At 36.9% G+C, this 13,749-nt stretch overlaps 1 protein-coding gene across 1 annotated transcript in view; it reads left to right on the top strand.

The window, feature by feature from the left end:
- The window catches only part of AGPS (alkylglycerone phosphate synthase), a 133,780-nt gene that overhangs the window by 109,269 nt on the left and 10,762 nt on the right, over nucleotides 1–13,749 (top strand). Inside the window, exon 19 of the mRNA XM_068967169.1 lies at nucleotides 2,801–2,858. Coding sequence (XP_068823270.1) covers nucleotides 2,801–2,858 — 58 coding nt within the window. The remainder of the gene's footprint in view (nucleotides 1–2,800; nucleotides 2,859–13,749) is intronic.

Raw genomic sequence — 13,749 nt, 5'->3', positions numbered from 1 at the left:
AAAACATAATATTTGCACTGAATTGAATGCTGAATTAGAAGTCTAAAATGTATATTCCCTACACATACTGTAATCAATATTCTAAAATTAACATTCTGTGGTCTGTGATTCTTTCATTATTACTTATATAATACCTGATTAAATTAAATGATAAAGACTGTGAAAATGAAGTCACTCAGTTGTATCCGACTCTTTGCGACTCCATGGACTGCAGCTTACCAGGCTTCTCTGTCTATGGGATTTTCCAGGCAAGAATACTGGAGCGGGTTGCCATTTCCTTCTCCAGGAGATCTTCCCAATCCAGGGATTGAACCCAGATTTCCTGCATTGTACTGTCTGAGCTACCAGGGAAGTCCAATGAAGACTATAGGGATCATTGATATCACTCTGGCAGCCCACCCAGCTCTAGATGGTGACTGCTCTAAAACTGAGCAGTTTTAGAGGTCAGCAGCTCTAAAACTCTTGGTCGATGTTGCTATAATTTCAGTTTATATTTTAATTGATTTTAATTTAAAAATTAAAGTTATATGTCGGGCTTTGAGGTTCATTTGCTAGCAGTTTCTATTACATTTCTTAAATGTAGAAGCCTCAAGCTTCTAATTGTTGTCAAGCCTTCTGTTTGAAAATCAAGGTTTCTCATGACAAGAAGGCCTAGAGTGGAAGAAACAGACTAGAGTATGGAGGAAGTGGGAGGAGACTGGGCTTGTTAAACCTCAGGTGTCGTCACGTTAACTGTATCCTGCCTGCCAAAGACAGTACCACAAGATGATTTTCAGTGGCACACTTTTAGACCCAAACCACAGACAGGGTTTGGTTGGCTCCCTCAGGCCTCCTTTTTAAAAAACCAAAACAAAAAACAGCTTTTCTGAGGTATAATTGAAATATAGTAAACAGCCTATGAAGTGTACAATTTTACGGGTTTTGACACAGGTATGCACCTGTGAAATCACCCCAATCAAAATAATGAGCATATCCAGCATCCTCAAAAGTTCGAATCCTCTCCTGTCCCTTTAGCCTTTTCGTGACTTCGTGTTGCCCTCTGGCTACTCAGAGTCCCCTTCCCCATAGTATTAATACTATAGAAGTGAAAGTATTCCTTCTTTCCCAAGCCAAACAGTCATTCTCTAAGTGCTCCTGGTTTCAAGTAATTATTGCTTTACTTAAAATAATTTGTTAGAAGATACAGTCTCTTAGAGTAGGGCGAGCGTAGGTATGATTCATTTGAAAACCCCTAAATCCTAAGTGATGAGGGTTCTTATATGTTGCTTCGCAATGAGATGTCCATCCTGAAGGAAGGGCCGCCTCTACTGTGCCCTGACTCTGATGGCTTATACACATCCAGGTAATTCTGAGAGGTACAAGGCACTCACTGTAGGGATTTTAACCTCATATCTGCTACACATTCATGAGTAATTGAGTGTAATTCCAGTTACTGTAACCCTTTTTTCACCCTGTACTTCAGCCATTCTGTATTTTGCTTTAAGTCTTTATCTTTCTAACCTTCCTGCTTTATAAGGAGACTAGTTAGAGCCTAACATGTTAGAAGGATAAAACAAGGGCCCGTGCGCTGCTGCCCCCCCCCCACCTCCCCACACACACATTTAGATATCCAGAAGCCTGACAAGTTATTTGTCCCAAAGCAAGGACTTCCCAGGTGGTGCTAGTGGTAAAAAATCCACCTACCAGTGCAGGAGACACGGAGGTATGAGTTCCATTCCTGGGTTGGGAAGATTCCCTGGAGGAGGACATGGCAGCCCACTCCAGTGTTCTTGCGTAGAGAAGCCTATGGACAGAGGAGCCTGGTGGCTACAGTCCATGGGTCTCAAAGAGTCAGAGGCAGCTGAGCCAGAGCACACAGTGACCTAACAGATGTTCTCCATCAGAGTTTATCATTAATCCCTGATAGTTTTGTAAGTAATCTTGAGTCTGTGTACACTGTATGATAATAGGTGAGTAATTTAACCACCTAAGCTTTGTTTTCTTTATCTGTGAAATAGGAATAAAAGTAATTATTCCATATGGCTTTAGTGAAAATAAATGAATTATTGCAGGTAAATTGCTTTTTACTTTTCTGGACATACCATAAGCAGTCAATAAATGTTTGTTGGTATCGTGAGATGTTTACTTCAGAGTAGGACCCGACTCCTTACAAAACTTCTTAAAATTGTTTTTAATCATTTAGTGCTGCTGAATTCATCATTTTGCCCCTTTTTCTTTTCTAGAATCTTAAAGTAACAATTGTAGAATTTGTGACTGTTCACTAGAAAAAAACTTATAAAGCTAGGCTGCATATTTTAGTAGCTTTTTAAAATACAGTTAGCCTAATAGAAAAGACTCTTGAGAGCCCCTTGGACTGCAAGGAGATCCAACCAGTCCATTCTAAAGGAGATCAGTCCTGGGTGTTCATTGGAAAGACTGATGCTAAAGCTGAAACTCCAATACTTTGGCCACCTCTTGTGAAGAGCTGACTCATTGGAAAAGACCCTGATGCTGGGAGGGATTGGGGGCAGGAGGAAAAGGGGATGACAGAGGATGAGATGGCTGGATGGCATCACCGACTCGATCCACATGAGTCTGGGTGAACTCCGGAAGTCGGTGATGGACAGGGAGGCCTGGCGTGCTGCAATTCATGGGGTCACAAACAGTCAGACACAACTGAGCAACTGAACTGAACTGAATAGAAAAGAAAATTAGACTTCCCGTTTATTATTTAACCCAGAACGTTTGTGCTTCCTTTGAGAGTTGAGTCTTACTCTTTCACTTCAAAGTGATCTATTTGTTGTTTTGTTTCCAAATACAGGCAGCTGCTAGAGAAGAAATCCTCGCTAATGGAGGGAGCCTGTCACATCACCATGGAGGTATTCTTTTTTGGGGGTAGAATTTCTAATATTCCTACTGCTTAAAATATTTGGTTTGATAAAATGCTGGGACTATGAGGAATTTGCTAGCACTAGAGATCTCATCTTGGAAGTTTTTGTGTCTGTCACTGAGGTCACCTGTGTTAAGATAGTAACCAGCTGAAGCTTGATTTGACAAAGCCTGTCTGTGTAACAGGACCAGGTCATTCTTCTGAGTTCTTAGGAACTTCATGTTGCCCAAGATAGCCCAGCCAGCCTGGAATGTATTTGACCATTGTAGCCAAAGTTCTTAAAGGGGGAAGAAACCTACATAACTGTTTCTCAGCCACTATTGGAATGTAGCTGAAAGTCAGTTGTACCATATATTGAAGAGCTGTTCTGCCACTCAAAATTCAGCAGATTAATCAAGACAGGATATGAAAAAAATCTTTTTTCGATATTTTAATGCTGTTATAGTATTCCTCTTTGATCATTATAATATTAAGTTACTGGAGAGTTGATCATATCACCAATAAAAATTATGATATGTCTATGTTACTAGCAGTGTTTTTAATATATAAATTGGTGCCTAGAAAAATAGATATGTATAGTGTTTTTAGGGAAGTGCATGAAGGTAAATGACCACTGATTTGAAAAATTCAACTCCTCCTCTGGGTTCTCCGTATCCCTCTTTTCCTGTTTGATTTTTCCATCATGCATTTATCATTATCTAACATTATAGTTCGCTATCTCCTTCTACTGGAAAGTAGGATCCTCAGTAGGGACTTCTGTTTCATTCCTCCCAGCACCAGAATAGTATTGGCCCCAGCCAGCTCTCCATACGTGTGTGTAAGAAGATTGAAAGAATTTTGGTAGAAAACATAGTGAGCTGTGGAAAATCTGTATTCAGCCAGGCCTGCAGAAGATTGCTACTGTGGATGAATGAAGTAGAAAAATAGTTCCCAGCATCACTGTATCGATTTACTCTATTATATTCCCCCTACTTTTTCTTACTCTTCACAAATAAATTTCTAACTTAGCTGACTGATAAGCATTAAAGTGAATGAATTGTTCTTTCCCTTCTCTTCCTATTTATTACCTTTTGATGGAGATTCTAATGAATGTTAGAATGATGAAAATGAAGAAGGGAAGAAACTGGATATTAAAAATCTCTTAAATGGAATTAAAAGCTTTTGACTAATCTAAAGGTCTAAACCTAATTTTGGAAATGTAAACATGAGGTATTTCATAAAGGTGCTTAGATTTTTGTACCTTTTTTCAAAATGTTCAGAAAGTATATACAGTACCTAAATTTTTTTAATGTTTTATTTTAGGGTGCCACTATATTACTACTATGTAAGGAAATTACATAGTAATTTTACATAGTATCATGAAGTAATATGTTCTTAATTCTAAATTGATTGGATAGAGAGAGGAAGTAAAATAATTTACCTATAATTACTTATTTAAAGAAAACCATTTTTTTCCTTTCCAGAGCCAACAGTTTTGCCTTTTGGTAGATGTCAGCAGCCAACAAGTGTACTTTTTCCTTTGAGATAAGAAACTGTAGGATCCTTGTTTGTGATAGTAAATATGAGAGACGTGTAATTCTACAAGAGGGTAAAAATAGCCAAATCTTGTACTGAATAGAAAGAAATAGAGGCTTAATTGTTAACCAGGTTAGGTGAACTAATTTCCTTCATTGTGAGAGGATGGTCTCTGTTTACTCAAGTTTTACAGTGTGATAGATTCTACAGAAGTTAGAAGTGACCAAATGAGCTGCAACATTGTAGAGGAAAACCAAACCAATGTGTTTTTTCTCTCGTCAGTGACACTTTATGCCTTTAGGATCTGTGAGGATATTCAGGTCCAGCCAGTGATGTCTCTATCTGAAATGCTGAAAGCCTAATATGGTGGAATGGCTGTCAGTACTTACTCAGATACCCCCTAGATGCTGAGAGTTTCTTAGTAGGCTTTAACAGAACCTATGTAAACATACTTGAAATAATGTATGTGCAAAGGTGTCATTACAGAAAAAGAAAATACACACAAATTTAAAATAGTAAAGAGTTAAATAATACTAGTACAAATTTATTTGAGACAGACTTTTTTATTTGTCTAAAGCTATGGTTAATAATTGTTTTATTATTAATTTATTATATTTATTGTTAATTTATTATTGATAATCTGTTATTTAGTCAATGAACACAAATAGAAATTAATTTTAAAATAGTTGGAAAGATGTAAACATTAACTAACCAAAAGATCATGATCATTCAATTCTTGATTCCAGAGCAAAAAATGTAAATAGCTCCTGGGATATTTTTGATACCAGATATGCCTAATGCTTTTTAACATTGTTGTATAATATGTTTTCCACATTATAAATATTACTTGTCCACGAGACAGTAGGATTTCAAAGAATGGTAGTCCTTCTCTTGGAGGATCTTACAGTTCCATAAAGTAAAATATGATAGCATTTCAAAAGGCCACTGATCAAAACTAGTAGGATTATGATATCATATTTTAACCAAGATAAGAGTCCCCCTCTTCTTTGAAAAGCACTTAGAAGGTGACTTTAACAAACATGTGAATGCTGTAGATGTTAAAACATCAAAGAGGAGGGAGACAAAATAGGGAAAGGAATTAACGTTTATAAAGCATTTGCTAGGCGCTCTGCTTGACAGTCTCCTTTAATCCTGATCAGAATGCTGTGGAATAGATACTGTTCTTGTCTTTCAGATGAAGAAATATTAAGGCTCTGAAGGTACAGTAGCTTACACCAAAGTATGAGCAATAGTTGTTAGAATTTGAATTTGAACTCAGGGCCTCCTATGTCAGTGTCCTTGTCCTCTGACTTAAGAACCCAAAATAGTGAAAATAGGTCAAAAGCTAAAAAATTTTAAATTGAACGCCTTTGAAAAGAGGCACATGATTTTAAAAGTATGTGAGAAGAAATACGAAACATCACTGTTTCTCTTTTAAAATAAAATAATAGCTCTGTTTAATTTTGACCCTAAGTTTAGTTGCTTGTCCTGCTTTAGATGTTAAAACAGAAATGAATTAATATTTTAATTTCCTTATCATAAATATTTCATTGTTTTCTAAGTTCTTGCACATAAGTCAGTTTGACTTTCTGATTGTTTTTGTAATTCCTGACTATAGGTTTCTAGCGTAGTCAGTAGCAGGTAATAAAACAAATGCAGGTCAGATCATGTTACAATAAAGCTCCCATATAATTTATGTGCATTTTCAGGTTCTAGGTTTATAAGCCTTTATTTGTTGAAGACTCCAAGGTCAATGAAATAGTTTAATTATAGAAATTATTATCTTGAACTTGAATGTAGCAAGGTTTGATTGCATATTAATTTATCGAGAGGTTCTGCTTCATTTAAATAAGGAATCTTTTATTTCTATCTCATTTCTCATTTTTTTTTTCCATACAGTCAGAAATATTACTGTGTGGAAACAAATGCTAAACCACTTTGATTCCTCTATGGCTTAGAGAAAGAAACTAAGTAAGCCTGAACACAGAATATCTTTCACGTGTTCAGGTGAAAAGATGCTTTTCCTTTGCTAGCTTGCCTTTTTCTATACTATTTAAACACAGGCGTGCTCCAGAGTTCAGCCCAGAGCCAGTTTCTTCCTCTGTGTGCCCCTCACTCCCTCAGTGATTACTTTAGTCCCAGGACTGAAAACACTGTCCTCATGCTGATGACTCCCAATACCAGAAGGCGTCACCAAAACCACCCTCATTAAATCACTATTTTTTTCCTTCTGGGACAACTGCAGTAGGCTCTTTACTGGTTTGTCTTCCTCTATGCCTATTGCTCTGCTGATATTTCTCTTGCTGTCCGGCTAATCTTTTTAAAACTCAGTGTTTTCTTCTCATATTCAAAATAAAACCCAGTGTCTGTATTGGGTTCTTCAAGGGTATACATTGTGTGTTTATCTCTGTCTCTTCATCTCTTCCTTTTCCCCTATAGCAGTAGTGGCTTTCTTGCTGTTTCTCAGACCTGTCAACCCCCTTCCTCTTCAAAGTCTTTTGTTATTTGTTCCATCTCTTTCTGATGGTCTTTCTCTTGTGCCCCCTCCCCCAGATATTTGCATGGTTCACTTTCCCCATCATTTAGATCTCTGATAAAAATGTCACTTTCTTAGAGGCATCTTCCCTATTCTCTTGTATAGTTTATGCGTTTCCCATTTGAGTAAGTTCAATGGGGTTACTGACTGTATCTTGTCTGTCACTGTGTTCCCCAGCCCCTAGAAAAGTGACTGACTAGTCTACATAGAAGTAGGTAATCAATGAATATGTTATGTGACCAGTTAAGTGTCTAAGCACTCACAGAATTTTGGGCAGTTTTGCAGATTCTCAAACATCTGAATTTTTCATTAACATGAATGGCATTAATCTCCTTGCTAATTTAGCTTCAAATGCTTAATAAGCAGGCCTTATTTGAATTTAGGGTCATGCTTAATCACGGAAAGGCTCAGTTTATTCTGTAACATTATTTCTGAGAATGTGTATTAGCAGAGTCAGTTATTTAGTGGAAAAGTAGGGTAAAATAATATGCATCTCTGTATAACTGCCCAACTAGCCATTTTAGTTTCCTTTCTTAGATGCATTATGTATGTAAGATTCCATTTAAACTTTGTCTTAAAGCAAATATGTTTGAAAGGCTTACAGACAGAGGAGAAAGAACATAGACTTCAGAATCAAATCTGTATTTGACTTTTGGCTCTGTACTTAGCTAGCTGTATCACCTTAGAGAAATAAATTTTCTGAACTGCAGTTTTCTCATCTGCAAAATCGGATAGTACCTACGTCAGATTATTATAAGACTTAAGTGTGATAATGTATGTAAATATTAAAGTGTCTTGCATATATAGTAGGTGCTTAAAAAACAATAAGCCTTTTAAAAACATAAAAGAAGTAGACAGCACCAAGTGAAACTCTGGTTTGTATACTTAAACCTCTACTGTAACCATTGAAAAAAGGATCACAGTTTGAAAAAGACCCTTATCAAGGAATAAGATTGAACAGTTATTTTAACATTTTCATCTATAACCTGTGATTAGTCTTACTCTATAGGAGGTTCTGTTACCATCTGTATGAAAGCAATAAATTTTCTTCACACTGTTGACTGCAAAATTTGCTATAAAAATGTCTATTTTCATAAATGCTTCTGTACTTAAAGTTAATCATCTAATTTGTACATTTCAAATATCCCATGCTATTCAGTATAGTTTCCTAGTTTCATTTCAAGCAGAAATCTTTCCATATAAATTTTAGAGTGGGTTTAATTATCCTTCTAAAGGATAATCAATAATAGAGTTCTTAAAAGATCACCTTTTATATGTGTGGAAAAGGTTTTCCTTAATATGTATCTTGAACTTAAAACTCAAGGCAGCCTCATAGTAGCATCTTTAGTTACTGACCTTCAGGCAGTGTCATGACATTCTCAGTAGCATGTTTGAGTTCAAGAGTAGAAGGGCCGGGGGTTGGGAGAATATTGATGCAATTTCTCTTAGAGAGTTTGGCCTGTAATTGTGATTAATAACAGTCGCTTTCACTATCTGGAAACAGACAGGCTGGTTTGTCTGCCTACAATCATGCTGTGATAAATGGAGCTATTTTAACTCTGGTTTTGTGTATCAAAGAAAACAGATGTAGTCTGGAACTGGAGGCTATAGGAAATACAAAGCCTGCTTAACTTAATCTTCATAGAGCTTGTTTTTGTAACTGACGAGCTGGTCAGTTTAAACAACAGTGTTTATGTCAGCCATATATTTAATTTCAATTTATGACTTAAGTTTTTAAGTTGTTCATTTGCTTAAATTATACCTAAGTCCTTGTCAGGAAACAAAAAAAAATCTTGATTAAATATAACCAGTCTTAGTTTAAATATTGATGTCTTTACCTAACCAAACTTATTTCCTATTATTCAGAGAGTAATTATGGGGTAGCTGCTCATAGCAGTTTTTGTGGTCTTGACATAATCCAGTAGTGTCAGAAACTTTAAAAGTAAGGAGACTACTCAAAGTAATGAGCAAAAGATCAGCTTTGTTAAAAACCTATACTGTGAAATAAAAGACATGCAGATTAACAAGGTGATTATCACTATTTATAGATGACATGATTGTCTTTGTAGAAAATGCAAAAAAATATATACAAAAACAAGATCAGCAAGATTGCAGAATATAAGAGCCCACACCAAGATCAGTTCCATTTTTGTATATTAACAACAGGCATATAGAAACTGCGATTTAGAACGTAGTATCATTTACATTTGCTCCAAAGAAGGCATTTAAATCTAATAAAATATGTACATGCTTATGCATAAATCTAACAATATATATTACTGGATCTATGTTCTGAAAATTACAGAATGCTGATGAAAAAATTAAAGGCCTAAACAAATGGAGAGATATGTTCATGGACTGGTACAACACTGGACATGGTATAAGCATGTCAGTTCTCCCTAGAGTGATCTACCTATTTAATACAATTCCTGTCAAAAGTTTGGAAATATTTTTAGTAGATATGGAAGAGATTATTCTAAAATTTATATGTTAAGATAAAGGAAATAAGTAGCTGAAAAAAGAACAGCAAGGTCATGGGAATCAATTTATCAGATTTCAAGACTTATAATAATATAGTCATCAAGACTGTGGTATTGGAGGAGTATTGATCCATAGAACAAAATAGAGAACTGAGAAATAGACCCACATGAATGTGTCCAACCAGTTTTGACAAAGATATAAAGCAACCAGTGAAGGAACTATATAGCTTTTTCAACAAATAGTGCTGAAACAATTGGATGGAAATTCATAGGTTAAAAAAAAAAAACCTTGACCTGAACCTCACACTTTATACTAAAATTGACTTGACATATATAATAGACTTAAATGTAAAACATAAAATAACAAAACTTCTAGAAAAAACAAAAAGCAAGAGAAAATATTCAAGATCTAAAGTTCGGCAGAGAGTTCTTAGACTGTTCACGAAAAGTACAATCCATTAAAGGAAAATTTGATAAATTGGATATTGTCAAAATTAAAAATGATTGCTCTGTGAAGGACTCTGTTAAGTGGATGAAAAGTTAGGCTTTTCATATGTGCAAACCATATAGCCAACAAAAGATCTATGTCTATAAAATATAAAGAACTCTCAAAACTCAATAGTAAAATGCAAACAGTTCAGTTAGAAAATGGGCAGAAGACATGAAGAATCATTTCCCTGAAGAGGATGCACAGATGACAGATAATTACATGAATAGATGTTCAACATCAGTAACCATTGTTGTTGTTTAGTTGCTAAGTCATGTCCAACTCTTTGCAACCCCATGGAATAGAGCCTGACAGGCTCCTCCTGTCTGTGGAATTTTCCAGGCAAGAATACTAGAATGGGTTGCCATTTCCTTCTTCAGGGAATCTTCTGACCCAAGGACCAAACCCTCCTGCATTGGCAGACGAATTCTTTACCACTGAGCCACCAGGGAAACAATAACTATTACGGAAATGCAAATTAAAACCACAAGAGAAACCACTATACACTGATCAGAAAGCTAAAATTAGAAAATAGTGGCAATGTCAAATGCTGGCAAGGATGTAAAGAAACTAGATAAATCATGCATTACTGTTTGGAATGTAGGGTAGTAACATCATTACATAAAAACAGTTTGCAGTTTCTTATAAAAATCAAACTTGTAACTACCATTCAACCCAACAGTTATGCTCTTGGATGCTTATACCACAGAATTGAAAACTTATGTTCATGCATAAACCTGTACATGTACATTTACAGCAGATTTACTACTCATGGTAGTCCCAAACTCGAATCAGCTCAGATGTCCTTCACGATTAAATGGCTAATCAAACTATGGTACGTGTGTACCATGGAATACTACTCAGCAGTAAGAGAAAATGAACCATAAACACATGCAGCAACTTGGATGACTCTCCAGGAACTTACCCTAACTGAAAAAAAGCCAGTCCCCCAAAATTGGATACTGTGTGATAGTATTTCTAAAACATTTTTGAAATAGTGAAATTAGAGAAATACAGAACACATCAGTGGTTTCCATGAGTTGCTGTAGGACAGGGGTGACTATAAATAGGCAACACAGGGCTCCTTGTGGGGATGGAAATGTTCTGGATCTCGACTGTATCAGTGTCAATATGCTGGTTGTGATTTTGGTCTTTTGATAGCTATCGGATGAGTATAGCCTTTCCAGTATCAAATCTTTATCAGATTACCATAAGATAGCATAAGTTTGTTTTGCTCTTTCTTGTGATTTGCTTTTTCTCACAAAACTTGAAAGTTGAATATAATATTTTTCCACTGAAGCAGTGTTGTAAATAGTGAGATTCTAAGACCAGACTTAGATTAAAAGCCAATTTAATTCATGATGTAGTTGAACATTTAACTACTTAACTATTTCAACTATGTCACAGTACAGACAGATTTGAGAGCTGACAGTCTATTGTAAGAATGTATTGATCCTTACATCTTCCTCCCCATGCAAGCTACAGAGGCTCAGTCGTAGATAGAGGGCAGGGACAACATTGTGTTTGCCACCTCTTACCTTGTGCTATATGTATACCTGTAGTAGCTTCCAGCTTCAGATGTATTTTTTCAGCCACTAGGAAGGAATAGGTAGCTTGGATAATAACCAATTCTCTTTGGACCTCTAAAGAGAACTCTTTCTCCCTAGCAATTTTATGACCAAGACTCTTTTAAGTGGGCTTCCCTGGTGGTTCAGAAGGTAAAGAATCTGCCTGCAATGCAGGAGACCTGCAATGCAGGGTTCAGTCCCTGGGTTGGGAAGATACCCTGGAGGAGGCCATGGCAACCCAGTCCAGTATTCTTGTCTGGAGAATTCCCATGGACAGAGGAACCTGGCGGGCTACAGTCCGTGGGATCGCTAAGAGTCGGACACGACTGAGCGACTAAATACAGCACACAGCATAGTACTCTTTTAAGTACTAGATGTTTGCTAATCTCAGAATACCTCTACTATATTATTATATTGTTATAGACTCATTAGCTTTTTGTAGCTATTTTTTCAGGTGATTAGCAATGAATCCTAATAGGTATTTTCAAATGTAAGATCTGTTAAAAGTGACTTTGCTGCTGCTGCTAAGTCGCTTCAGTTGTGTCCGACTCTGTGTGACCCCATAGACGGCAGCCCACGAGGCTCCCCCGTCCCTGGGATTCTCCAGGCAAGAACACTGGAGTGGGTTGCCATTTCCTTCTCCAATGCATGAAAGTGAAAAGTGAAAGTGAAGTCGCTCAGTCGTGCCTGACTCTTAGCGAGCCCGTGGACTGCGGCCCACCAGGCTCCTCCGTCCATGGGATTTTCCAGGCAAAAGTGCTGGAGTGGGGTGCCATTGCCTTCTCTGAAAAGTGACTTCAGGTAAAGTTAATTTTTAATAATCTGTGTTGTATAACACAAAAACCACTAGGGTATTTGTGGCTATTTAAATTTAAATTAAAATGAAATAAAAATTTATTTCCTCATTTGCAATAGCCACCTTTCAAGTGCTTAATATCCACATGTGGCTAGGAGCCACTGAGGTAAGCACTGCAGATGCAGAACATTTCTGTCATCACAGAAAATTCTATTGAGCAGTACTGTGAAGCTTTATTTCATATGTATTTTCACACATTGTCTGGGAAAATGGCCCAAAAATATGACTTAAAATTTTTTTCAGTAGAAATTAGATTCAGGTCTTTAGGAGTTAAGTTCTAAAATAACTAGCATTTGTCATTAATGGCAGGTTTTCTGAGTATAACTTCTGTCTACTCTACCACTTTTTCCAGAATTTCTTTCAGTTTGGTGAAGTGAAAGTCACTCAGTCATGTCCAACTCTTTGTGACCCCATGGACTAAGTCTATGAAATTCTCCAGGCCAGAATACTGGAGTTGGTAGCCTCAGTGTGGTCAGTAGCCTCAAATTTAAAACAAGGTCACCTTACAATAGCAGGAGCCATTTACTTCTAATTGAGTTGATTGTAGCAGTGAAGATATGTTTGCTTTTATGGAAATTATTTGGGCTCCTGGGAGATGGACCTTTGGAAATATATGGTCCAAAATTTCCTGATCTTGGCACTGTTGACATTTTGGCTAGACAATTCTTTGTTGTGGGGGCTGTCCTATGCATTGTAGTATGTTTAGCAGCATCCCTGGCCTCTACCCACTAGATTCTGGTAACATTGTCCAAATTATGACAACGAAAAATGTCTCTGCTGCTGCTAAGTCACTTTAGTCGTGTCCGACTCTGTGCGACCCCATAGACAGCAGCCCATGAGGCTCCCCCGTCCCTGGGATTCTCAAGGCAAGAACACTGGAGTGGGTTGCCATTTCCTTCTCCAATGCATGAAAGTGAAAAGTGAAAGTGAAGTTGCTCAGTTGTGTCTGACTCTTAGTGACCCCCTGGACTGTAGCCCACCAGGCTCCTCCATCCATGGGATTTTCTAGGCAAGAGTACTGGAGTGGGGTGCCATTGCCTTCTCTGAAAAATGTCTATAGACATTCCTAAATGTCCCTTGTGTTGCAAAATTGTCTCTGTTGAGAACTGTTGAAATAGTCCAAAGGCTCCTAGAGATTTGAAGGAAGAGAGTGAGGTTCTGTGACATTCCTTCTCCTGTCTTAGCTAATATAGAACTCCTGAGTATATCTAAGAAATAATGTCAGAATGTAGAGAATGCAAGGCAGATAAAACCAAAGGAAAGTAAGGAAATCCAGATTGGATATTTGCATCCCTACTCTTTATCTAAAATGGCTTATAGGTAACTGTGGTTCAATATAGTTTAACTGACATTTTTTTTTTTACTTACTGTGTGGATATGCTGTATTATGGAAAGTGAAAGTGTTAGTCCTTCAGTTGTGTCCAACTCTTTGCCGCCC

Source organism: Capricornis sumatraensis, chromosome 3 (genome assembly GCF_032405125.1).
Source record: "Capricornis sumatraensis isolate serow.1 chromosome 3, serow.2, whole genome shotgun sequence".
Classification (NCBI taxonomy): domain Eukaryota; kingdom Metazoa; phylum Chordata; class Mammalia; order Artiodactyla; family Bovidae; genus Capricornis; species Capricornis sumatraensis.
Note: the sequence above shows the minus strand (reverse complement) of the source record. Positions and strands in the feature narration are given on the sequence as shown.